Consider the following 26,123-nt stretch of genomic DNA (forward strand, 5'->3'; position numbering starts at 1 on the left):
ATGAGTGTGTGTGTGCCCTGTGATGGGTTGGCACTCTGTCCGGGGTGTATCCTGCCTTGATGCCCGATGATGCCTGAGATAGGCACAGGCTCCCCGTGACCCGAGGTAGTTCGGATAAGCGGTAGAAGATGAATGAGTGAATAATAAAAGGAGCCTCCTGAGCTGAAGTGAAGCACGTTGTACAGTCTCGTGTGTGAACTTTATCCTCTAGTCAAACAGGAGCAAGTAGCACTGGGTGTGTTTCCCAGCCTTATCTGAGCGTGGCCTTTCCCCTCGAACACCGAATCAATAAAACCTGTCTCTATATTTAGAAATGTTTTCGCTGGTGACATTTTACTTTACCTCAAAAGAAAAAAAGGTGAAAGAGAAGTCACTATGAAATAAGGAGAAATGGAGAGGGAATATCACATGAAAGTACACAGGACACATAAGAACCTGAGCGATTTCTGTTCTAATGTTGATTATGTTTTAATACAAAAACAATTTACAATCAAACCAAAATGCTGCTGTTGGGAATCTCACACAGGATGATGTGGGAAATGAAGCAGGAGGACAGATTGGCAGCTAAACATCAAGGTCATGATGGCAGAAATATAAACGAGCAGCGCAGCATGGATCTGTTCACCAAGCAACATGAGAGGACTCGCGGTCTTGGCAGCTCTGCTCGTAGCTGTTGCTTTCTGCAAGGAGACGTTCGAGGGGTGAGTGTAAGACTCTCTTACAGATGAGAGAGAGAGAGAGAGAGAGAGAGAGAGAGAGAGAAGGAAGAAAGAATGACAGGAACGAGGATGACAGGGAGACAGATAGAGATACAGATAGAGTCTATCTATCCTGAGTGACAGGTCATATAACCATCAGAAACCTAGAATCATTTTTGTTGGCACATCGATATGTAATCTAGTTAAGATATCATTCATATCTTCTGAACCTTTAACAGACACCAGGTTCTTCGGATAAGTGCAAAGGATGAGGTGGAGATCAGGCTCCTGAAGGAACTGTCTGAGCAAGAACATCTCCAGGTGAAATACCTTTTCCATTGGTTCATCTTCAGGAAGCGTTCTGTCCTGGCTGATGGTCAATATATATACTGTATATCTGTGTGTGTGTGTGTGTGTGTGTGTGTGTGTGTGTGTGTGTGTGTGTGTGTGTGTGTGTGTGTGTGTGTGTGCGTGGGTGTGCGTGGGTGTGTGTGTGTGCGTGGGTGTGTGTGTGTGCGTGGGTGTGTGTGTGTGTGTGTGTGTGTGTGTGTGTGTGTGTGCGTGGGTGTGTGTGTGTGTGCGTGGGTGTGTTTGTGCGTAGCTGGATTTCTGGATGGATCCCGTTGCCGTGTCTCTCCCTGTCGATGTCCGTGTTCCCTTCCACAGCCTGCAGGACGTGAGAGCGTTCCTGGGCTACCATGAGATCCACTATGAGATCATGATCCAGGATCTTCAGGTAGAGTTACTGTATAATCACAACATACTGTAGAATTTCATTCACATTCCTTTATAGATTTTTAAAACCTGTACTTGCCCCCCATTGACCTCCAGGATCATCTGGATAAGGAGCAGCGTGAGATGATGAGATCTCGTGTTTTTCAGCCCAGAACCACCGATGACTATGATTACTCTAACTACCACACTCTGAGCGAGGTTAGACCGAAACTAGCAGATTGAAAAGAAATCATTAATGAGAGAGAGAGAGAGAGAGAGAGAGAGAGAGAGAGAGAGAGATGAATCATAATCATGACTTTTTCAGATCAACAGCTTCATGGACATGTTGGTGCAGGAGAACCCTAAACTGGTCAGCAAGATCGTGATTGGACAGAGTTACGAGGGCCGTCCATTAAACGTTCTGAAGGTTGGTCACGTCCACTACATGACAAAATGAGATTGTTTTTATCTGTTTATAGTTACTTGTTAATGATGCGGAATGTCTGCGAGACAAGTTAGTACATGTTCTCACTCACATTATAGCTTCTATCAACATAAATGTCTTTCCATCACCAGAAAAAGACAGGAACGATAAAGCACAAACTCCTCTGTCCTGAGGACTTACTGACAGTTACGAAGCTCTGACGCTGGAGACTCCTTCCGAACTTTACTCCATTCATGTTGAACTTTCATCATACATGTCTCTGTTAACGTTGTTACTATAGAAACTCGTGGCCTATTGGTTAGAGAGTTTAACTCCTAACCCTAAGGTTGTGGGTTCAAGTCTCGAGTCTCCACGACTGAGGTGCCCTTGAGCAAGGCACCGAACCACCCCCCAACTGCTCTCCGGGCGCCGCAGCATAAATGGCTGCCCACTGCTCCGTGTGTGTGTTCACGGTGTGTGTCTGTGTGTGTTCACTGCTGTGTGTGTGTGCACTTTGGATGGGTTAAACGCAGAGAACGAATTCTGAGCACGGGTCACCGTACTTAGCTGTACGTCACATCACTTTCACAAGGACTAGAACCATTGCATTAATATCAGCTACTGTCAGAATTCAATGTCTGATCAAATTTTAACACCACTATGGTGTAAGATTTAATAAATAACCATCTGCACCTTTAACACGCATATTCCGATTGACACATATGAAGTTCATTCATTCCTACAATATTTATTAACTTTACAGTTTCTTTTTCCACTTCTTTACATGCTGATGTCTTATTTTTGTGTGATTTGCCAGTGCATTAGTGTCAGCGCTGCCTTTTCTCCACTCGTACATAGTTTAGCACCGGTGGTACGAAGCGTCCAGGGATCTGGATAGACACCGGGATCCACGCCAGAGAATGGATCACACCAGCAAGTGGATCCTGGTTCGCTAAGAAGGTACTTCAATTCATTCAACAAATCGTTTTTCTTTACACCAACCGAACACTAATTCATGTCTCTTTGTGTAGATCGTGACAGATTACGGACATGACCCTGCTCTTACCGCCATCCTTGACAAGTTAGACATTTTCCTGGAGCTTGTTACCAACCCTGATGGTTATGAATATACCCACAGCAGTGTGAGTGTGACACGCTTCTAAAATGCACTGAATATATAATGAATATGTAATGCTCATGAGTTCAGGTGAGATAAGAGACTGAGCTGTGTTATGAAACCCTGCGCTGATGCAGGATCAGCACAGCTTTTACGACGTTAACTCCACTGACCGCTTGAGTGAGATGTAATTCAAACTGAAATCTTCTCCACGATCACAAGGAGATCTTTCTCCACCCTGTCTTTAGAACCGCATGTGGCGCAAAACGAGGAGGATAAACATCGGTACCTCGTGTATCGGTGTCGACCCTAACAGGAACTGGGGTACAGCGTTTGGAGGTACGGCATCTACAAGTTCATGTCATTCGCACACTGTAACCAGTTATTGAGGAGATCATGGAGTCTGAGATTACTGCTTTGACCCATCAGGTGCTGGTTCCAGTAGTAACCCTTGCTCTGAGACGTACCGTGGAACGAGTGCTTACTCTGAGCCCGAGGTCAGGTCCATTGTGGATTTTACGAAGTCTCACGGCAATCTCAAGGCCTTTTTGACCATCCATAGCTACTCTCAGATGATGCTCTACCCCTACGGTGACACCGGTGCTCCTTGCGTAGATGAAGCAGAGCTGGTGAGATTTTGGGGTGAAAAAGTCCAAAACAAGTTGCTTAGATATTCAGAGCTGAATTCTGTCCACTCTGAATTCACAGGATGAGCTTGCTTTCAAAGCTGCCACTGCTTTGGAGGGTCTGTATGGCACTAAATACACCTACGGGAGCACTTTTGATACCATCTGTAAGTACAACAAAATCTGTCAATAAAATCACATCAAATCATGTAGCCAAGCATTTCTACTAGGACATGATACAGTCTTCAATAGCTTTAATACTTATAAACTACTGGTCACTAAGTAAGGAATAAAACACTGAAGAATACGAAGAATAGGGGATTAGTGCTCCATGATGAGAGTGTAGCAGATTAGTGTTCTGTGGGCACTAATACTCAATGTAGGGGATGGATTGTTTCCATGGTGACTAATAGTTGGTGTATGTGATAAGTACTCCATGCTGACTAATATTCCATGTAAGGGATTAGTACCAGCATAACTTATTCTCAGTGAAGGGGAGTAGTATGCCACATTGAGATTAAGGTGCTAATGTAAGGGATTAGATCTCTGTGGTGATTAATACTCAGTACTGTGTAAGGGATTATTACCAGCATAACTAATTCTCGGTGAAGGGGAGTAGTATGCCACATTGAGATTAAGGTGCTAATGTAACTAACACTCAGAGTAAGGGATTAGATCTCTGTGGTGATTAATACTCAGTACAGTGTAAGGGATTAGTACTCCACTGTTACTACACCTTACTCAGCATAAGGGATTTGTTCTTCATGGTGACTAATACTCTGTGTAAAAGATTTGTACCACCATTAACTAAATCTAAGTTTAGGAGATTGATTATTCATGGTTACTAATACTTAGTGTAATAGTTTTTCCATGTTGACTAATATTGAGTGTAAGGGATTAGTACTCTATTGTTACTAATACTCAATGTAAAGGATTAGTCTTCTCTGATATATAATATATAATAGCACTGTTACTACACATTACTTAGCGTAAAGGTTTTGTTTTTCATGTTAACTAATAATCTGTGTAAGAGATTTTTACCCATAATGACTATGGTTATTAATACGAGTGTAAGGGATTAGTTCTCCAGGGATATTATAATTCAGTGTAAGGGATTTGCTCTGTATGGTTACTAATCAGTGTAACTGAATAGTTTGCAGTGGTTACTAATTTTCACTGTAAGGGATTTGTTGTTCATGTTGACTCGTGCTCGTTGTAAGGGATTAGTGCTCCTCTGTTACTACACCTTAGTTAGTATAAGGAATAATCTTTGTAAGAGATTTGTTCTCCCAATGACTATGGTTAATAATAGTTAGTGTAAAGGATTAGTTCTTCGTGGTGATTAATATTCAGTGTAAGGGATTAGTTCTCCATGGTTAAGAATATTCGATGTAAAGGACTTGTTGTCCATGGTGACTAATGCACGGTACAGTATAAGGGATTAGTACTTCACAGAGACGCGAATTGCTATGCGATTATTACTATGCAGTGACTAAAGTTGAGCTCATGGGTTTAGTACACTAGGGTAGGGGATTAGTACTCCACATGAAACAATCTGTGAATCAATTCTTCCAGATCAGGCGAGCGGAGTGACCACAGACTGGGCATACGATCAGGGCATCAAGTACTCCTACACCTTTGAGCTGAGAGACACCGGGCGTTACGGATTCGTCCTTCCTGCGGATCAGATCATCCCGACAGCTCAGGAGACGTGGCTGGCTCTCATGGTCATGATGGAGCACACTAAGAACAACCCGTACTGAATCAGCAGAGATGCTGAATCATCATATAATGTGTGATAATAAAGAATCATTTCAATAAAACTATGCTTCTGGATATCTTATGGAATATGGAACACAGATTTATTCTTTCGACCTAAAAGGAAATGAATTGTGTAAAATCGATCATTTAAGATTGATCCGCTAAGATACTTTTTAGTGTTTACCTGCGCCTCAGTTTATAGACACGCCTCCAGTGCTAACTCCGCCCCCTTCTCAGTGCCCTGCACATCCAGATCATTTTCCTATCAGCGAAATGAAAAGAACTGAAGTAAAAGCAGAGTAAAACCGAGCAGCTCTTTTTCCCAAGAGTCTACTGTTTACTTCTAGAGAAAGAGATGAAGCTGGACACAGAACTAGAACTTAAATTAAAATTAAAACAGGACAGCGAGAGCGGCCATTAACATTCTCATACGGTGTGCGTTTATGCTTCTAAACAGCTTGATTTCTAATACTGTAGCTTCCAATGCTAACAGTGCTAATATCAAAACTTCATTAGAAATAAGACAAAGAAGGTGATGCTCTCGCGGCGGTCCTCAGTTCATGCGTTTAAAGTGTTATAAGTTGACTTTCACGACTTCACATGAAAGCTACGTCACAACAGGTCTCGTTAATGCTAACTCTAATTAGCATGCTAAGTTAACTGGGGGCGGAGCTTTGTCCACATGAGTGAGAATGGAGGATGGGGATCAAGGAATAAACATCAAAACAAAATATTATTCAAAATATTTGATTTACCTGTTCTAATATTAGTAATTTCATATTTTACGGTCTACACAAAACTATTTTTCCTCCAGGATCTTCTGACTGACACAAAGTAAATAAAATAAAAAAATTAAAAATAAAATAAAGTAAATAAAATAAAAAAATAAATTAAATTAAATAAAGTAAATAAAATTAAAAAATAGCCACAAAAAAAGTCAGATCTGGAATTTTTATTTCTTACAGATCTGTGTAGAAAAGTGTAGAAATGCTCTGATATTCTCAGACTTCTATTTCTTAAAAAAAAATTTTTCGATAACTTTAAATTCAAAATGCAAAACTCTACTTTATTTCGTTTACAGCTTTAAAATATTCATGGTTGAACAAAGAAACATGACAAATATATATATGGTGGCTTAGTGGTTAGCACGTTCTCCTCACACCTCCAGGGTTATGGGTTCGATTCCCACCTCCACCTTGTGTGTGGAGTTTGCATGTTCTCCCCGTGCCTCGGGGGTTTCCTCCCCCGGTCCAAAGACATGCATGGTAGGTTAATTGGCATCTCTGGAAAATTGTCCGTAGTGTGTGATTGTGTGAGTGAATGAGAGTGTGTGTGTGTGCCCTGCGATGGGTTGACACTCCGTCCAGGGTGTATCCTGCCTTGATGCCCGATGACGCCTGAGATAGGCACAGGCTCCCTGTGACCCGAGGTAGTTCGGATAAGCGGTAGAAAATGAATGAATGAATGAATGATATAATTTTAATTATAAGAGAAATTGAATTTTAATCTTCTTAAAGAACGACATTGAACATATTTTTTCATTTTATTTTATTTTTATTCATGTTCTACAGCTGTCCACGTTGCTCGTTTTGCCTCTGTGTGTCTCTGCTGGATCTCACGCTCTTCTCCTAAATATCTCCTCACACACCTGCACTTTGACCTCTGTATCATAACGTTTTTCCATTTGCTGTCAAACATTATTCCTACCTGGCCAACTGACCTCATGTGGCCGTCCCTTAGGAAAAAATAAAAAATAAAAAAAGATGTTTGGCTACAGATATGACAAACCAAACACACACACACACACACACACACACACACACACACACACACACGATATATAATATTAATCATTCTGCTGGTGGAACAAAACTGGACTTATGAGTTATTTACAATCAGTATAAAAACATTAATTATGTTGTTAAAGACATTGTTAGAGACATTAATGAGTCAGAACTCCTAATTAATCAGGTTTGAGATTTATTTCACATTATTTTCCAACAAGAGTGTAAAAAGGGATATTGTGATGGTACGAGACCTCATATGCATCTGCTATGTTCTCGCAAATTTTCCATGACGACACGCTCTGATCTAGGGTCAGTTTTTCTGTTCTAGTCCCCAGTAAATTCATGTGAAACCTGATCCTGAGTCAGTCGTTTTCCTTTCAGATGTTTGTCAGACATTTGGCTCACGCTGTGGGAAACAGAGCAGCATTTTTGACGTGGCGTCCGAGGCTCAAGGTCACCGATCTGGGATATTAACGGACGCTCGCGCTCGGAGACAGAACTACAGGAAGAAAGATGAAGGGACTTTGGGTTCTGCTGGCACTGTGTGCGACCGTTTTGGGCAAGGAGACCTTCGAGGGGTAAAGTTCCTGATGGTCACTCGTGGCATAAGTGTGAAAATTAAGGATGGTAGAATTTCTTTTCATGTGTAATGTTTATTCCAGCCTGAAAATATTTACTGATATTAATGATGTGAATAAAACAACATGTTTATTTATCCAACATGTAGAAGTTCTGTGTCTGGAAATGGAAATAATAAGTGGAAATGTGGATAATAGCAGATTAGACTGATTAGACTTCTGTTCTGATAGACACCAGGTCCTTCGGATCACCGCCGTGAATGAGGCTGAGATTGAGCTCCTGAAGGAACTTTCGGAATACGAGCACCTTGGGGTAAAATTCCTAATGGATTTTCAGAATTCCAGAAATATCCGGACTGCTAATTAAGCAGGTTTCAAAATATTAAAGTTTTTTATATTAATTTATTCTTGTGTGTGTGTGTGTGTGTGTGTGTGTGTGTGTGTTTGTGTGTGTAGCTGGATTTTTGGATGGATCCCGTCGACGTGTCTCTCCCTGTCGATGTCCGTGTTCCCTTCAGCAGCCTGCAGGCCGTCAGAGCGTTCCTGGGCTACCATGAGATCCACTATGAGACCATGATCCAGGATCTTCAGGTAGGTTGTGGTTTCAATGCCAGTGCTGTTTTGCGTGTAATTGATTTGTAACCCATAAAATCTCCTGCCTCCAGGATCTTCTCGATGCAGAGCAGCGTGAGATGTTGAAATCCAGATCCGTGGAGCCGAGAAGCACCAACGATTATAACTACGCCAGCTATCACACGCTGAACGAGGTGAGAAGGTCACAAGGATTTAAAGCTCTCGGTCTAATCAGTCAGAGAACAGCAGAAGACAAATCGCACGTTAATGAGTTAATCAGTTATCGTTTCCATAGTAACTCATACAACCGTCCAGTGTAGCGTTAATACGGTATGAGGAAATGTTTGTAAGGCGAGAGAGAGAGAGAGAGAGAGAGAGAGAGAGAGAGAAGCAGAGAGAGAGGGAGGGAGAGAGAGAAGCAGAGAGAGAGAGAGAGAGAGAGAGAGAGAGAGAGAGAGAGAGACCAGTGAAAGAACACCTGTTCAAAATTGGTGATAGCTAACAAATTAAACGTTACTATAAATGGATAAAAATTACGATGTGATGATGTCATTGTTTAATAAACACACAGTGTAATTGTTGGTGTAAAAACACTCTGGATTGTTAAAATAATCCACCGTGACTTCAACATCATGTTGAATTTTTTTCACACGATTTCTTTATCCATGCAAAAGTAAAAGCACTTCCTGTTTCATGGCTGTTTTGATTCCAGTCTTTTCCTCTCCGTCCCATTTCCAGATCAACAGCTTCATGGACATGTTGGTGCAGGAGAACCCTGGATTCGTCAGCAAGCTCGTGATCGGACAGAGTTACGAGAAACGTCCGTTAAACGTCCTGAAAGTGAGTTGAGCTCTTTACCATCGACACTGCTAGCAACACTTCTGTCTTATATCTTATTTATTAATTTATTTCTTTTTTTGCTTGTGCTTTATCTTATCTAGTTTAGCACTGGTGCTAACCGGCCTGGTCTTTGGCTCGACACTGGAATTCACTCCAGAGAATGGGTGACCCAGGCTAGCGGAACCTGGTTCGCTAAGAAGGTTTGTCCCAACCGACGCAGCAGATAGCAGGACGTGTGGCTAACATTTGGCGGTTAGTTTTCAGGCCACATTAATAATGCTGTAATTGTTGTGTAGATTGTGACAGATTACGGACGTGACGCTGAGCTGACAGACATCCTCAACAAGTACGACATTTTCCTGGAGATCGTCACCAATCCTGATGGATTCCAGTTCACCCACAGCAGCGTGAGTGCTAAAGCTGTTCACACACACACACACACACACACACACACACACACACACACACACACACACACACACACACACACACACACACGTTGACATTGCTTTATTTTATATACACAACTAAATTGTTCACTGATTAAAATGTTTCTTTAGTAACATTTGATTAAGTGACCTGGAGAAGCCACATTATAAAGTCTTGACCTTACGGTTTTCTTCAAGTTACCACATGCCCTCTCTCTCTTTCTCTCTGTCTCTCTGTCTCTGTCTCTGTCAATCTTTCTGTCTCTCTTTGTCAATCTCTCTGTCTCGCTCTCTGTCTCTCTCTCTCTGTCTCTCTCTCTCTCTCTCTCTGTCTCCCTCTCTGTCAATCTGTCTCTCTCTGTCTCTCTCTTTCTCTATCAATCACTCTCTCTCTCTCTCTCTCTCTCTCTCTCTCTCTCTCTCTCTCTCTCTGTCTCTCTCTGTCAATCTCTGTCTCTCTCTTTCTCTATCAATCACTCTCTCTGTCTCTCTCTCTCTGTCTCTCTCTCTCTCTCTGTCTCCCTCTCTGTCAATCTGTCTCTCTCTGTCTCTCTCTTTCTCTATCAATCACTCTCTCTCTCTCTCTCTCTCTCTCTCTCTCTCTCTCTCTCTCTCTCTCTGTCAATCTCTGTCTCTCTCTTTCTCTATCAATCACTCTCTCTGTCTCTCTCTCTCTGTCTCTCTCTCTCTTTCTCTGTTAATCACTCTCTCTTTGTCTCTCTCTCTGTCAATCTCTCTCTGTCAGTCTCTGTCTCTCTCTCTCTGTGTTTCTGTCTTTCTCTGTCAGTCTCTCTCTCTCTCTGTCAGTCTCTCTCTCTCTGTCAGTCTCTCTCTCTCTCTCTCTCTCTCTCTCTCTCTCTCTCTCTCTCTCTCTCTCTCTCTCTAAAAAAGTTACTAACAATTTGTACCATTAAAGTAAAGTAATTACAAATCAATTATGATTCTATGTTACAGAACCGCATGTGGCGCAAGACGAGGAAACCTAATCCTGGATCCAGCTGCATCGGTGTCGACCCCAACAGGAACTGGGACGCTGGATTCGGAGGTACAAAAGGGGAAATATATAAATACAAATGTATATATCTGTGTACATTGTGTGTGTGTGTGTGTGTGTGTGTGTGTGTGAGATTCAGCCCAAGGTCATTTGTGATTGGTTGTTATCCACAGGTGCCGGCTCTAGCGGTAGCCCTTGCACGGAGACGTATCGTGGACCGAGCGCTCACTCCGAGCCTGAGGTCAAAGCTATCGTGGACTTCGTTAAGTCTCATGGCCAGATTAAAGCCTTTGTGTCCATCCACAGCTACTCCCAGATGCTCCTGTACCCGTACGGATACACCAAAACTCCCTGCAAGGACCAGGCTGAGCTGGTGGGATCTCCAGACCTTCACAACAAACTAACAAATCAATCAAAAATGCTTTGTCTAGTGTGATACTTACACATTGTTTTTTTATATTCTGCAGCATGAGCTGGCACGAAAGGCCGTGACTGACCTGAGCAGCCTGTATAACACTCAGTACAGATACGGCAGCATCATCAACACCATCTGTACGTACAAACCATGTTCTCACGATAAGGTTCTCCTTCAGGTCACACAGTAAAACTTGGGTTTTGTGGTTCATGACATCATCAAGCTACTCGATCTTTTAATTTATTCAGTTCCTTGGTTTATTTGAGGGTAAAATGAGGCTCTTTGTAAAGTAAAGAAGTTTCGATTTTTTTGGAAGAAAAATGTAAGTTTAAAGATTACGACATTCTCACAGCGTAAGCTAAACTATTATGTTGTGTGCTATGATGTAAGAATTGAGGTTACTAGATTTCTGTGCATCTCAGTTATCAGCTAGCATGCAGGAATTGTTTTTACCTGCACGTTTGGTTAAAATAAACAATAACGTCGCTGTCAGACGGAATCCTCGTATCTCCAAAACCGTTACTTTTCAGGAAATTAAAAAAAAGACTTTAGATTGGTTAATAACTTGTAAAAATAACAGACCCACGTGGGGACTGACCAATAGCATCGATATGTGAAAAAATATGAAATTGACCAAATTTGGACATACGAGGTTTCCGCCCGACAGCGACGATATACAACTTATATTACATATTGGTGTAATTTGACCAATTGTTCCTCTCAGACCAAGCAAGCGGTGGCACCATCGACTGGACCTACGATCAGGGCATCAAGTACTCCTACACCTTCGAGCTGAGAGACAACGGACGATACGGATTCATCCTGCCAGCCAATCAGATCGTCCCGACTGCTCAGGAGACCTGGTTGGCCCTCATGGCCATCATGAAGCACACCAAGAACAACCCGTATTAAACCAGGAGCTCGACTCGACTCGACTCGACTCGTGACGCACGATTCGAGGAAAAACAATTTGCATTAATTGTTAAATAATAAAGTGGTGATCCTGTGTCATATGGGCGGGACTTTGTTATAGGATGTAATTTATGACTTCTGTGATTTCCAGCATCATGTACATGGAAAGTGAGCATAATAATCTGCAATAAAAAACGTTATTATCGAAAATAAATCAACACTTTCTGACCAATCAGAATCGAGAACCCGTATAACCGGGCTTCATTTCTAATGCATCGTTAGCATCAAATCTAAACACCGAACTCATAAAATATGAGATGTGAGAAACTGTTACATCCTTTCTCTTTTCCTGGCGAGTTGTAATTAAAGAGTCGTCTATTCTACGATTTATTGTTACAGTGTTGGCCAGTAACGCCTTACTTTTTGGTGTAAGTAATCAACAAAGTAATTGAGTTACTATTTGAATGAAGTAACTAGTACCTGTAACTAGTTACTATTTGAATGAAGTAACTAGTAACTGTAACTAGTTACTATTTGAATGAAGTAACTAGTAACTGTAACTAGCTATTATTTGAATGAAGTAACTAGTAACTGTAACTAGTTACTATTTGAATGAAGTAACTAGTAACTGTAACTAGCTACTATTTGAATGAAGTAACTAGTAACTGTAACTAGTTACTATTTGAATGAAGTAACTAGTAACTGTAACTAGTTACTATTTGAATGAAGTAACTAGTAACTGTAACTAGCTATTATTTGAATGAAGTAACTAGTAACTGTAACTAGTTACTATTTGAATGAAGTAACTAGTAACTGTAACTAGCTACTATTTGAATGAAGTAACTAGTAACTGTAACTAGTTACTATTTGAATGAAGTAACTAGTAACTGTAACTAGTTACTATTTGAATGAAGTAACTAGTAACTGTAACTAGCTACTATTTCTTAGTAACTAGCACAACACTGGTCGTTACAGTGTTATCATTACAATGATAGCAGCGTATATTATAACAGATTTGAGCTAGCACTATTAGCGGTAGCAACTGCCAGGTTCTGGTCCATAAGGAATCAATTTCAGCGCAAACCCCAGGAGATTACACAGAAGTTCTCGATGTCTGGTTCTCCAAAAAAATGCGATGGAGTGAATAAAGCATTTGAACTTTGGAATGCTTGAGAAATGATCGCTTAGCAAGAAATAGAGCGCCAGAGCATCTAAACGACCCAAATTCTGGCACAACAGAACACTGAACCTGAGTCTGATGTTTAAAGTGAGTGAAGAGCTCTGTGTACTGGTTATAAAATGACCTGTGACAGTTTTAATATCCTGAGCTATTGATCTACTGGAAAAAAAATGTGACGTGAAAGAAGCCTAATATCCAAACTTCTCGAATCACTACCACAGTTTGACGGATCTCCGGATGTTCCCGAGGATATCGTGTCTCCAACAGGTCCTGGGTCTGCCTCGGGTTCCCTAGACATGTTAGATAGATCTGTAGTGGAAGCTGCTCAGGAGATGTCCTCAGCATGTCGTGATGGATCTATGCTGAGGATGATTCTCATGTCTGATCTCCTCAAGTTGTTATTACGCAGGAAGTTCAGGAGGAATCTGCAGCCTCGTGATGAATGAAAGTGAGACACGTTTGTAAAAAAACAAAAAAAAAAAAAAAAGCCTCCTGCTTCATCGCTACGGCGACTCTAACACCTCCGACCCGATCCATCGGACACAATAACGGTTTGTACACACCTTCGTTTCCTGTACAAAATAGTTCTTTATTCAGCATTAAATACAGAAAAACATCACAGCAGGTAGTTTGAGTTCATAAAACTGTCTGATTGTTTAAATAAGGATTGTTAAAAAGGAGTGTTAGTGTTACCACCATTCAGCACTGTAGAAATAAAACACACACACACACACTCACACACACACTTCTACACTAATGCACTTTCACAGTTCAGATACAGTAAAAGCACTACGACTTCCTTCGTGTCTTTATCGAGCCGCGTCGAGAACAGAACCCTCACAGCGATACCCGAACGCCGGATTTCTCTCGGTGTTTAACGGAAGCATCGTTCACGCTTTTATATTTCTATTGACGTTATCCTCCTCTAGGTGATTGTGAGGCAGGACGAATTCAGCTCGCTGTAAATCTAATCGGCAAACGTTGTGTTTATAAAAACGCAGATTAAGACTAGTACAGATGTGTGAGCTAGTTTTTAAGCCCTGCTCTCGATCGTCACGTTAGCGACGAAACACAGAGCATCAGGAAACGCACTCGAGCCACTTTTAGCGGTACGGCATGCGCGCGTACTTAACGTTAACGTTACTATAAATATTAAATCTATAAATTGGTCATTCTTTTAGGATTTAATAGCAATGAACCATCAGTGTCGGAGCTGCAGCTATAACAAATTATAAGGTGCTGTAATATAACTCAATACTATTAGAGATGGACGTTAAACACGACCCGAGAAGCACGTAGTGATCGTTATAAGGTTAATAATGCGGTTCAAACTGTTTAATGTTACTTCTGGCTTAAAATAAAACAAAAATAAAAAAAGTTTTTTTTTTCTCTCTTATCCTAAAACCTTTATTAGACTGTTGTACTGTAAACATTGAAAATACATGGAGTTTGGAGTTTTTTTAATTAAAGCCTTCGTTTGAAAATGAGTCGACACGTTGAGTCGACTATCTTAGGTGAACGATGATTCACTTATTCAATCTGCTTTCTTTCTTTCTTTCTTTCTTTCTTTCTTTCTTTAGCTATACACTAGACATAGACAGAATGAAATCTCTGGTCATAATGTCGACAATTTTGTCCAAAGTGAAAGAAAGAAAAAGGCAGTAAGCTGAAAGACTTGATTCTTATCGGTGAGCTGATACAAAAGAATCGACTCACTCAAAAGATTCGCTTTCTGATCTCTTCTGATCACAGAACAGGTCAACGTGTTGATGTGTGTGTCTGCGGTAATCTGACACACAAAATACATGTGATTCAAATGCAGCTGATTCTTTAGATATTTAGGTGTATGTTAATGGCCCATCACTGGACAGGGTTATAAACCTTCCTGGATGATGATGATGATGATGATGATGATGACGGGGTGAATGGTGATGATGATAAAGTGGGTGAGGGGTTATTTCCAGGGCCGACTGCTCTGTGACCTGGCACTTCCCGAGCCCAGTCGACTGCTCCGAGCGCTGGATATTTGAGAATTTGCGCTGCTAATAGACACCCTGCTGCTCAGACGACCTGAAATCACACACACACGCGCACGCACACGCGCACAAACACACACACGCACACACACACACGCACGCGCACACACGCACGCGCACAAACACACACACGCACACACACACACGCACGCGCACACACGCACGCGCACACACACACGCGCGCACACACGCACGTGCACACACGCACACACAGAGACACATTATATTACACGTTAATTACAGGAATTATAACACAAGCTGTTCTTGATTTCTTTTCTGGATCACTCACTGCTGGTCTCGCTGGGTACGAGCACCTCGTCCAGGTTGTGCTGGATGTTGTTGAGGTCTTCTGAGGTGAACCGTTGTTTGTGTTCTGCTGGCTGTGGCATCTGGCGGTGCTTGGTGTGCTTCAGGCCCGAGGGTCCAGTTGGCGCAGGGAGACAGGAGACAGGAAACGAGCCGGTGGTCATTCCTTCCGGAAACTTCTGCGCTATCACCTTCAAGCCTTTAAAGGTTTTGGATTGACACGTTAGGGGCTTTTTACACCTGGTCACTTCATGCGTTTTCTGTGATCCGATAGCTATCCGATGGTAAAAAGACCGTTTTGGAGACGGATATAAATCAGAACGTTCAAACCCCTTCAGGAGGAGGTCTGGGACGCATTTCAGATGAAACTGGACAGGTGTAAATGAATGTGGTTGTTCAAGCCACATACGTCAGCGCTGTACTCCTCCCAAACGGAAGTACGTCACTCGTATTTTAACTCAATTACCCCAGAAATGAGGTAAAATATATTAGCATTTTGGGCGGGAGTAGAAAGATCAGATCGATATCCGATTCGCCGAGACGCATTTATGTGGCCTAATGTAAACGGAACAGTTTTAACAAATCAGATCTCTATCGGATCAGAGACAACACACGAAGTGACCGGGTGTAAAAAGGCCCTTAGACTCAAGAGGATGGTCTTGCTCATGTTTAAGAGACAAGGACTTACCTCCGGAGAGCATGAAGAGATTCTCGAAGCCTCTCTCGCACATGGTCGTGGCAGCCTGGCTGGCTATCCGCTCGTCCTCGTCGTACAGGATGATGATTTTTCCCTGAACGTTTCTCTGTTGCAGTAGTTCAAGACTTTTGCGTAGTTATGTACAGGTTCGTCCCATAATAAGAGAAAATAAGACTTATTGTACTCTGGAGCACATTGAGCGTAAAGGATACGTAATTGAGAACTTCCTTGGTGTAAGGGTTAATGGTTCTAGAGAGGGTGGCAATGGGAAAACTGTGAGCTGTAAAGATGGAGAAAGAAACCAGACCATTATATAACAGCATTCATCAACAAAAATACTGTTTCAGTCTATCCACAAAACAAGAAATACAGAGCCACAGAACACCTCAGCCAGAACGGGACTCTAGGGGGTGTGGGGCAGAGAGAGAGAGAGAGAGAGAGAGAGAGAGAGAGAGAGAGAGAGAGAGAGAGAGAGAGAGAGAGAGAGAGAGAGAGAGAGAGAGAGAGAGAGAGAGAGAGAGAGAGAGAGAGAGAGAGAGAGAGAGAGAGAGAGAGAGAGAGAGAGAGAGAGAGAGAGAGAGAGAGAGAGAGAGAGAGAGAGCAAGAGAGAGAGAGAGAGAGAGAGAGAGAGAGATACAGAGAGTAAGAGAGAGACAGAGAGTGATAGATACAGAGAGTAAGAGAGAGACAGAGAGAGAGAGAGACAGAGAGAGAGAGACAGAGAGAGAGAGAGAGAGAGAGAGAGAGAGAGAGAAAGAGAGAGAGAGCGAGCCAGAGAGAGACAGAGAGAGAGACAGAGAGACAGAGAGAGAGAGAGAAAGTAAGAGAGAGAGAGAGAGAGAGAGAGAGAGAGAGAGAGAGAGAGAGAGCGAGCCAGAGAGAGCGAGCCAGAGAGAGAGACAGAGAGAGAGAGAGAGAGAGCGAGCCAGAGAGAGCGAGCCAGAGAGAGAGACAGAGAGAAAGAGAGAGAGAGAGAATTGAATACAGTATATTCATACTGTACTTGAGACGGAACAAGAAAGTGATAAAAAAGAAAAGGAATGAATGTATGAATGAAGAAAAAGAGAGAGAATGAGAGAATGACAGGATGAGTATGCTCTGTGTGTTCAGTATGTTTAAAGAGTGCTGCGTGTTGGTACCGCTGATGATGTGGCACTGATCGTAAAGCTCTCGGTCTCGGACGTCCAGCAGCAGGTAGGGGCAGTCTGTGTAGGGACGATCTGTGGCACACGCAGCGCTCAGTGGGGTCAGAGGCACGCTGCTCGACATGTTCCTGTTCATATCCAGCTCTCCTTCACCACTGATCACACTGACAACACACACACACACACACACGCACGGTGACGATACTGACACCACTGTGAGGGGGATGAGTCTCATTACGCTCTGCTTTGCTCAGGTGTAACAGAACTCGGGGTCATGAGATCAGGGCTGTACCTGGTGTTCGATATAATGGTTGGACTGACTGAGGGGGCGGAGCTAATGACACATGTGGTCTGGCTAGGTTAAAAGGATAATGCCACAAGCACTGAAGTGTGTGTGTGTGTGTGTGTGTGCGCGCAGAGACTGAGAGAGAGAGAGAGAGAGAGAGAGAGAGAGAGCGAGACAGAGAGAGAGAGAATGTGTGTGAGTGTGTGTGCAGAGACAGAGAGAGAGAGACAGAGAGAGAAAGAGAGAGAAAGAGAGAGAGAGAGAGAGAGAGAGAGAGAGAGAGAGAGAGAGAGAGAATGTGTGTGAGAATGTGTGTGTGTGTGGGGGGGCTTGGGGGGGGGGGGGGGGGGAAGAAACCTCTGAAGCGTAGATCTGGGTGAGAACGCTGTGTCACCCGCCTCGCTGCCGTTACTCAGTTTGTCAGGTTGAGGACTCGGGCGGGGCGAAGACTCGGCGCGGTCTGATAGACGCTCTCCATCTCCTGACTCTGAAACATCTATAACAAACAGGACACGTGAAAGCAGGAGCATTAACCAGGAAGTGAAAATGACTTGTAGATCAACAGAACGGTCTAAAATAGCATGTTAGATAATCGAGTGATTGTCAACTGATGGTTGTTTTCACTCACTCGTCTTCTACCACTTATCTGAACTACCTCAGGTCACGGGGAGCCTGTGCCTATCTCAGGCGTCATCGGGCATCAAGGCAGGATACACCCTGGACGGAGTGCCAACCCATCACAGGGCACACACACACACACTCTCATTCACTCACACAATCACACACTACGGACAATTTTCCAGAGATGCCAATCAACCTACCATGCATGTCTTTGGACCGGGGGAGGAAACCGGAGTACCCGGAGGAAACCCCCGAGGCACGGGGAGAACATGCAAACTCCACACACACAAGGTGGAGGGGGGAATCGAACCCATAACCCTGGAGGAGTGAGGCGACCGTGCTAACCACTAAGCCACCGTGCCCCCTGATGGTTGATAATAAATGTAATAAATAAATAAATACAAATTAAAATGAATGCTGTAGTAATTTGACCAAAAGTATTTGTGAAAGAAAGAAAGAAAGAAAGAAAGAAAGAAAGAAAGAAAGAAAGAAAGAAAGAATAACAAAAGGGGATAGAAGGAAAGAAAGAAAAATTATAAAGAGAAAGAAAGAATTACATATTAAATGCTACATAACCCTCACGATACAAAACTTCATCATATCGATGTTTATACGAGTTTGTATGAATCGTCCACCGTAAACGTCCCTCTGAAGGAGCCGTTACCATGGAAACAATCAGGTTTTCGAGCGAGTGCGTTAACATAACCCCGTCAGATGGAGCTGTGTAAGCTTCAGAATTCAGAAAATTCAAAATTGTGAAAAACTACCTTTAAATCTGGGCTCCTCGTCCGCCATGCTCTCGTTCAGGTCTGACACTGAAGCTACCTGGAGCACCTGAGAACAGAGAAGATGCTCCTTCAGAACACGGGGAATAAACACACAACATGAAGAAGTGTAGAAACATAAATATATAAAAACTCACCAGCTGAGCGAACGTGGTCACTTTGAGCCTCTTAAACAGCTCGTCTTTCTTATATCTGTAATCTGAAAGACAGGAAATACGTTCGGGATTAAATCGGCAGCGTGACAGGATGTCGCTGTGTGATTATTAAACAGCTTTTTAATCTCAAATCTTCTGTCTCGGAGCTCATCAGGTCAGGACGTGAAGCTCACATGGATCCTGGCTGTCCCCAGTTTTCACCTCCTCCTCATCGCTCAGCATGTGGCGCAGATTAAAAGCTCTCATCCCCCTCTCCATCCTGCCCTCTATCTACCTCAGCTCGCTAAACCCCCGGCGCAGATACGGCGCCTTTTAATACTGACGGGTTCCGGTTCGTCGTCTCCTGCGCTGAGAGGAACCGTGGGACGCCGTCACGCACGGCTGAGCTCGCTAAAACCGCCGACCTGTCGGACAGACAGACAGAGGGATCGCTGTGATCTACAGTACAACGAGACGAAGAACTTCTGCTCGTTCGTTTAAACCAAGGAGTCTGTTCGCTTATCTAGGAGAAATCCGAGAGTCAGAAAAGCAACGTTAACAGACAAAGCAGCTATTCTGTGTTATCAGGATGGAGAATATCACCAGGACAAAGTTACTCTCATTTACATGGCTTAAAAGACAGGAAGGAAAAAAAAAACTTGACTAAATAGACACAGTGGACGATTTACACCGCAGTCTCACGCTCATCTTTACTGTACATTCAATCCGGTGCACGTCAATAGACTTGTGGATTCTCACGCTGGAGTTACTTATGACTTTATCTGTAAAACTTTACATAAATCAGTAGCCTGTGCTATGACCAAAACAGATGAAAGTTTGAGATGACGAGATTCTTATCCTTAAGCCCTATTCGGACGGGATTAGTTTTTACGTGGGGACGTGGAGTAATGCAATTTTACCTCAGGACGTCTGTAATATAAATTGGCCAATTCGCACGGGACAAGACATCTCAGTAAAACTAGCAGAAGTGGGAGGGGTAACTCGCTTTACACACCACACTGACCTCCTTGTCGTCATGTGCGTATGACGTTGCTTCCTGTTATCACGTGCGCAAACAGACAACATGGCGCCTCCATGCTTGCAAAACGCGCCAAAAACTACTTTTAAACAGGAAATGACGGAATTTTACCGTACATATTTACAGCGGGTCTATTCGGACGGGATTAGTATCACCTGAGGTCATTTTTCCGGACCTTTTTACAGAAGGTAAAAGTCGCCGTAATCTTTACTGACATTGTCTGTAATGATTTACGAGATGGCACATTCGGACGGGACTAAAATCACTGAGAAGCTCTGGTAATAATTACTTTACCCCCACGTCCCCACGTAAAACTAATCCCGTCCGAATAGGGCTTTAGATGCAAAAGCAGGTTAGACAAAGCAAAAATAGCCAAACAAACCATCTCCCTACTGACCTTCACAAAATCGAATGTTTCTTTGGGTATGTATGAAGAGATGTATAAATAGAACTAAGGCTGTAGCTATCGAACATTTTAGTGATCGAGTATTCTACCGAAAATTTCATCGATTAATCGAGTAATCGGGTAAAATGTATTTTTGCTTAATTAAAGAGCGATTTTAAATATTCAAGAGAAAATAAGACGGGTCTCTTAAAATGAACAACTAATTGGTTTCCTTTTTTTTAGAAAAATTAACTTTTATTTTTTTAAATGCATAGTATGCAATGCATACAACAATATTTCCTATCAAAAATAAACATTTAGATATTACCCATTGTTTCTCTGTCTGTACTTGTACTGTGAACAATGACAAAGTTTGACTGAGAAGAATTAAGTACATTTAAGTGCCAAACATTCTGGGTTTTAAATGAACCCTTTTCTGAGATGCAAAAACAAAAAAATTAATTACTTTCAAATGACTTTTTTTAAAGTATCAAAACTGGGGGGGGCCACGGTGACTTAGTGGTTAGCACGTTCGCCTCACACCTCCAGGGTTGGGGTTCGATTCCCGCCTCCACCTTGTGTGTGTGGAGTTTGCATGTTCTCCCCGTGCCTCGGGGGTTTCCTCCGGGTACTCCGGTTTCCTCCCCCGGTCCAAAGACATGCATGGTAGGTTGATTGGCATCTCTGGAAAATTGTCCGTAGTGTGTGATTGTGTGAGTGAATGAGAGTGTGTGTGTGTGCCCTGCGATGGGTTGGCACTCCGTCCAGGGTGTATCCTGCCTTGATGCCCGATGACGCCTGAGATAGGCACAGGCTCCCCGTGACCCGAGGTAGTTCGGATAAGCGGTAGAAAATGAAAGTATCAAGACTAAGGCATACATTAAATTAAATAATAATAATAATAATAATAATAATACAAAAATACTGGACGTGGTTTTTCTGTTGTGTTGTGCCAGCTCGATCTTGCAATGGACACACACCACAGCGTTTTCTTTACTTTTCAATTTGAAATGATCCCAAAACTTGGACATTTTCTGTCGTTTTCTCCTGTTTGTTTCTTCTCTTTGCTCATTGACACATTGTTATCGCACCCTTCCATTTTGTAGCCTGCACTAGCACGCACCCGCGCCCTCAAATCAAAAGACCGCTAACTCCTCGCGTCTTCTTCCACTATGACGTAAGCGCGTTGTCACACCCACACACACACACCCACACACACAAAATAATTGCACAAGAATGTGACGTGAGCTTTAAAATGAATTAAAAGAGGCTTCAAGGCAGAGGAATTTGCCTCGATTTATTTTTGTAATCGAGTTACTCGAGGAATCGTTTCAGCCCTAAATAGAACAGGACACACACATGGACACTGCAGGTACAGTGCCAGCTACTCGTTCTGCAGCTCACCACCTGCTGAACTACACACATGTTCGGAATCAGGAAAGCGCACCAGGAGTCGGGGGAGGGGTAATTAGCTTTTCTTTCTGGTGGGAGGGGCATACTCGCAACAGAATCCTGGGATGTGTAGGTAGAGGTTTCACACTGCTCCTACTTTCCCGGGTTATCACTGAATCTGACGTTTCACACTGTACCTTCCTAAACCCTGCTGCAACCTTCTTCTAATTTGCATATTTGCATATCAACACCTATGATTGGATAAATCTAGCGTGTGACGCTTTAAATAACGGCTCGTCTCACGCTTTCACTTTCTACGGTTCTGTTATCTTCCACAGCTTCATCATCGTTTTTGCTCTTTTTAAGTTCGTCGTGTAGTCGACCAGCTGGTGGTTCTTTATATCGATATTGACTTCCGCCGATGATTCAGTGTGACGTATTTTCCCCTTCGTTCCACTGCACACTTCAGTGATGTTCAGCGTTTTACCTCCTGACTCTATCTACCGAGCCGTTTTGTTTACGTGTTTCTACGTCCTGGTTTTCACCTGATACAAGGTTTTCGCTCGCTGATCAGTTTCTGTTGCTAAGCAACAGGCCATAACGTTCTAACACCGCAGCATCGCTTCACACCGAACACGTTTGTCATGTGATGTCGAGTCTGTACACTGTAGAAACCACCGATCCTGCTTCAGAGCAGAATGGAGTTTAGAACAACAATCAATCAGGGTTAAAATCAGTGTGAAATGCCCCTTCTGATGTGTAAGGGGCTTTTTACACCTGGTCACTTCATGCGTTTTCTGTGATCCGATAGCTATCTGATGGTAAAAAGACCAGGTCTAAATGCCCTCTGAAACGTTTTGGAGACGGATATAAATCCGATAGTTCGAACCCCTTCAGGAGGTGGTCTGGGACGCGTTTCAGATGAAACTGGACAGGTGTAAATGAATGTGTTTGTTCAAGCCACATACGTCAGCACTAAACTCCTCCCAAATGGAAGTACGTCACTCAGGTGATCTTTCACCCAGGTGTCTCGTCGGGGCTTAAAACGCGCTGCTGCCACCGGCGACAACGCAGCAAACAGTAAATGCTGTTTTTTGTAGCATAAACTTTGTAACTAATGTTACCCCCTACAGTGTTACCCCACAGTATACTGTTACCCCCTACAGTGTTACCCCACAGTATACTAATGTTACCCCCTACAGTGTTACCCCACAGTATACTAATGTTACCCCCTACAGTGTTACCCCACAGTATACTAATGTTACCCCCTACAGTGTTACCCCACAGTATACTAATGTTACCCCTACACACTAATGTTACCCCACAGTATACTAATGTTACCCCTACAGTGTTAACCCACAGTATACTAATGTTACCCCACAGTATACTAATGTTACCCCTACCCACTATACTAATGTTACCCTTACAGTATACTAATGCTACCCCTACACACTAATGTTACCCCACAGTATACTGTCACCCCTACAGTGTTACCCCACAGTATACTAATGTTACCCCCTACAGTATACTAATGTTACCCCTACACACTATACTAATGTTACCCCTACATGTTACCCCTACAGTATTGTTTTTGTAATTTTTTGTTTTTTGTAGCATAACCGTCGTAACAAGTTTTTTCGTCTTCTTTTTGATTGCGTTCTGAAAACCGCAAACACCAAAGCGTGTTCCGTTTCAATTACCCTGGAAATGAGGTCAAATATATTTGCATTTTGGGCAGGGGCAGAAAGATCGGATCGATATCCGATTCGCTGAGACGCGTTTATGTGGCCTAATGTAAATGGAACAGTTTTAACAAATCAGATCTCTATCGGATCAGAGACAACACATGACGTGACCAGGTGTAAAAAGGCCCTGTGTTATTATAGTAAACTCACTTTTCTTCATCTCCTCCAGCCTCTCCATGTACTTCGTCAGGCTGAAACCTATAAAACATACATTGTTGATATTTTGTTGGAAAACGTCTTTAAGATAAAATCTTGCACGGACGGTTCACACAAACCAACAAACCTGTGTCCAGTCTTGATTTTACATATTGATATTTGGGATTCTGGGGGATTTTCTTCTTCAGGTACTGAAATAAAACAGACAGAAGACACAGAATGAATTCTACTGAATATACAGGATGAACACAGCAGGATGAAAGAGAAAAAAAAGTCAACACAAATCTCTGTTTGTACTATTTGTTACCCCATAGTATACTAATGTTACCCCTGATGTTACCCCTACAATATACTAATGTTACCCCAATGTTACCCCTACAGTATACTAATGTTACCCCTAATGTTACCCCTACAGTATACTAATGTTACCCCTAATGTTACCCCGTAGTATACTAATGTTACCCCTAATGTTACCCCTAGAGTATACCAATGTTACCCCTACAATATACTAATGTTACCCCACAGTATACTAATGTTACCCCTACAGTATACTAATGTTACCCCTACAGTATACTAATGTTACCCCCACAGTATACTGTTACCCCTACACACTATACTAATGTTACCCCTACAGTATACTAATGTTACCCCTACAATATACTAATGTTACCCCTAATGTTACCCCGACAGTATACTAATGTTACCCATAATGTTACCCCTACAGTATACTAATGTTACCCCCTAGAGTGTTACCCCACAGTATACTAATGTTACCCCTACATGTTACGCCACAGTATACTAATGTTACCTCTACATGTTACCCCCACAGTATACTAATGTTACCCCCTACAGTGTTACCCCTACGGTATACTAATGTTACCCCATACAGTGTTACCCCACAGTATACTAATGTTACCCCTACACGTTACCCCTACAGTGTTACCCCACAGTATACTAATGTTACCCCCTACAGTACACTAATGTTACCCCTACCCACTATACTAATGTTACCCCTACAGTATACTAATGCTACCCCTACACACTAATGTTACCCCACAGTATACTAATGCTACCCCTACAGTGTTACCCCACAGTATACTAATGTTACCCCTACAGTGTTACCCCACAGTATACTAATGTTACCCCTACACACTATACTGTTACCCCACAGTATACTAATGTTACCCCTACAGTGTTACCCCACAGTATACTAATGTTACCCCTACAGTGTTACCCCACAGTATACTAATGTTACCCCTACACACTATACTAATGTTACCCCACAGTATACTAATGTTACCCCTACAGTGTTACCCCACAGTATACTAATGTTACCCCTACAGTGTTACCCCACAGTATATTAATGTTACCCCACAGTATACTAATGTTACCCCTACACACTATACTAATGTTACCCCTACACACTATACTAATGTTACCCCTACACACTATACTAATGTTACCCCTACACACTATACTAATGTTACCCCTACATGTTACCCCTACAGTATACTGTTACTTTTACTTTTTCCTGCAGTGTCATCATCTCCTGACACTTTACTCATCATGCACAAGTTTTTACTGTAGTGGAGAAGGAAGGAAAGAAAGGTTTTTACTGTAGTGAAGTTTGAGAGTTTTACCAGATAAAAGTAACATTTACTTCTCAGAAAGAGAACGAAGAGAGATTTATTACCAGAAGCGACAAATAAAGGGAACGGAACAGAAACTAAAGCCATTGCTGTGTGAAAAAATAAGCAAGCTACAGCTTCCACATATAGCAACTAGCTAAATAGCATCGCTCGTTCAGCCTCGGTTCTGTCACACAAACCAAATAAAATAACTATTATTATTATCGTCACAACAGTATATCAATTCCAACCTCTGCATTGCCAATACTCCGCTTCGACGACATCTTTTCTCAACACAAACAGCGCAACTTAGACGCTAACGTTTGCTAGCTCTCGAACTCAAACAGAACCACAGTGCCTGTCTAAACAACGCCGTTCCTCATTGGTCCGTTCTCTTCGTATTGCCCAATCAACGAAGCCGTTGTTAAGGCGAAGATGTTTGACTTCCAGTGCCACTAACGTTTAGGGCAGTTGCACGGCAACAGTTGCTTAGCAACGACGGCGTGCGCCTCTGTGAGAGCGTGCAACAAGAGCCTCCCCCGGAGATTACGGTCACCTTGTGTTGCCAGATCTTCACTAGTCACGTACCTATTTAACTATTAATATTAGATAAATTATTTTAAACATATTAGACTATATCTAACATATATATAATATATTTAACATATTAGATTAATTATTTTAAATAAACTAATATACTTATTTGCAAACCATAAACTAA

At 42.5% G+C, this 26,123-nt stretch overlaps 3 protein-coding genes across 3 annotated transcripts; 2 read left to right on the plus strand and 1 right to left on the minus strand.

Moving 5' to 3' along the window:
• The first annotated feature begins 543 nt into the window (after positions 1 to 543).
• LOC132856103 (carboxypeptidase A1-like) lies at positions 544 to 5,402 on the plus strand. Its single transcript, XM_060885530.1, has 11 exons — positions 544 to 701; positions 938 to 1,019; positions 1,300 to 1,434; positions 1,530 to 1,631; positions 1,738 to 1,839; positions 2,695 to 2,796; positions 2,868 to 2,978; positions 3,202 to 3,292; positions 3,383 to 3,582; positions 3,662 to 3,746; positions 5,155 to 5,402. The coding sequence occupies exons 1-11, from the start codon at positions 634 to 636 to the stop codon at positions 5,340 to 5,342; spliced, it is 1,266 nt and encodes a 421-aa protein (XP_060741513.1). The 5' UTR covers positions 544 to 633; the 3' UTR covers positions 5,343 to 5,402.
• A 2,180-nt stretch (positions 5,403 to 7,582) lies between these two features.
• On the plus strand, positions 7,583 to 11,893 carry LOC132856091 (carboxypeptidase A1-like). Its single transcript, XM_060885498.1, has 11 exons — positions 7,583 to 7,705; positions 7,937 to 8,018; positions 8,162 to 8,296; positions 8,371 to 8,472; positions 9,017 to 9,118; positions 9,220 to 9,318; positions 9,415 to 9,525; positions 10,501 to 10,591; positions 10,714 to 10,913; positions 11,008 to 11,092; positions 11,680 to 11,893. Exons 1-11 carry the CDS (start codon positions 7,641 to 7,643, stop codon positions 11,865 to 11,867), a joined length of 1,260 nt encoding a protein of 419 aa, XP_060741481.1. The 5' UTR covers positions 7,583 to 7,640; the 3' UTR covers positions 11,868 to 11,893.
• Positions 11,894 to 14,589: 2,696 nt separating this feature from the next.
• On the minus strand, positions 14,590 to 25,879 carry cep41 (centrosomal protein 41). Its single transcript, XM_060885889.1, has 11 exons — positions 25,654 to 25,879; positions 23,902 to 23,965; positions 23,769 to 23,816; positions 19,061 to 19,122; positions 18,906 to 18,972; positions 17,875 to 18,013; positions 17,226 to 17,395; positions 16,299 to 16,366; positions 16,078 to 16,192; positions 15,373 to 15,588; positions 14,590 to 15,117 (listed from the first exon to the last, which is right to left on the minus strand). Exons 1-11 carry the CDS (start codon positions 25,684 to 25,686, stop codon positions 15,002 to 15,004), a joined length of 1,098 nt encoding a protein of 365 aa, XP_060741872.1. The 5' UTR covers positions 25,687 to 25,879; the 3' UTR covers positions 14,590 to 15,001.
• Between the last annotated feature and the right edge of the window lie 244 nt (positions 25,880 to 26,123).

This window comes from Tachysurus vachellii, chromosome 13, assembly GCF_030014155.1.
Source record: "Tachysurus vachellii isolate PV-2020 chromosome 13, HZAU_Pvac_v1, whole genome shotgun sequence".
Lineage (NCBI taxonomy): Eukaryota > Metazoa > Chordata > Actinopteri > Siluriformes > Bagridae > Tachysurus > Tachysurus vachellii.

Excerpts from the sequence above, each read along its gene's own strand:
- LOC132856103 (XM_060885530.1), top strand. The coding sequence starts at position 634 with ATGAGAGGACTCGCGGTCTTGGCAGCTCTGCTCGTAGCTGTTGCTTTC. Across the intron at positions 2,797-2,867 it reads GATCCTGGTTCGCTAAGAAG|ATCGTGACAGATTACGGACA; the intron begins GTACTTCAATTC and ends CTCTTTGTGTAG. Across the intron at positions 3,747-5,154 it reads GAGCACTTTTGATACCATCT|ATCAGGCGAGCGGAGTGACC; the intron begins GTAAGTACAACA and ends CAATTCTTCCAG.
- cep41 (XM_060885889.1), bottom strand. The coding sequence starts at position 25,686 with ATGTCGTCGAAGCGGAGTATTGGCAATGCAGAG. Across the intron at positions 16,193-16,298 it reads CCAAGGAAGTTCTCAATTAC|AGAAACGTTCAGGGAAAAAT; the intron begins GTATCCTTTACG and ends CTACTGCAACAG. Across the intron at positions 15,589-16,077 it reads TCTCTTCATGCTCTCCGGAG|GCTTGAAGGTGATAGCGCAG; the intron begins GTAAGTCCTTGT and ends AAACCTTTAAAG.
- LOC132856091 (XM_060885498.1), top strand. The coding sequence starts at position 7,641 with ATGAAGGGACTTTGGGTTCTGCTGGCACTGTGTGCGACCGTTTTGGGC. Across the intron at positions 8,019-8,161 it reads CGGAATACGAGCACCTTGGG|CTGGATTTTTGGATGGATCC; the intron begins GTAAAATTCCTA and ends TTGTGTGTGTAG. Across the intron at positions 10,914-11,007 it reads GCAAGGACCAGGCTGAGCTG|CATGAGCTGGCACGAAAGGC; the intron begins GTGGGATCTCCA and ends TATATTCTGCAG.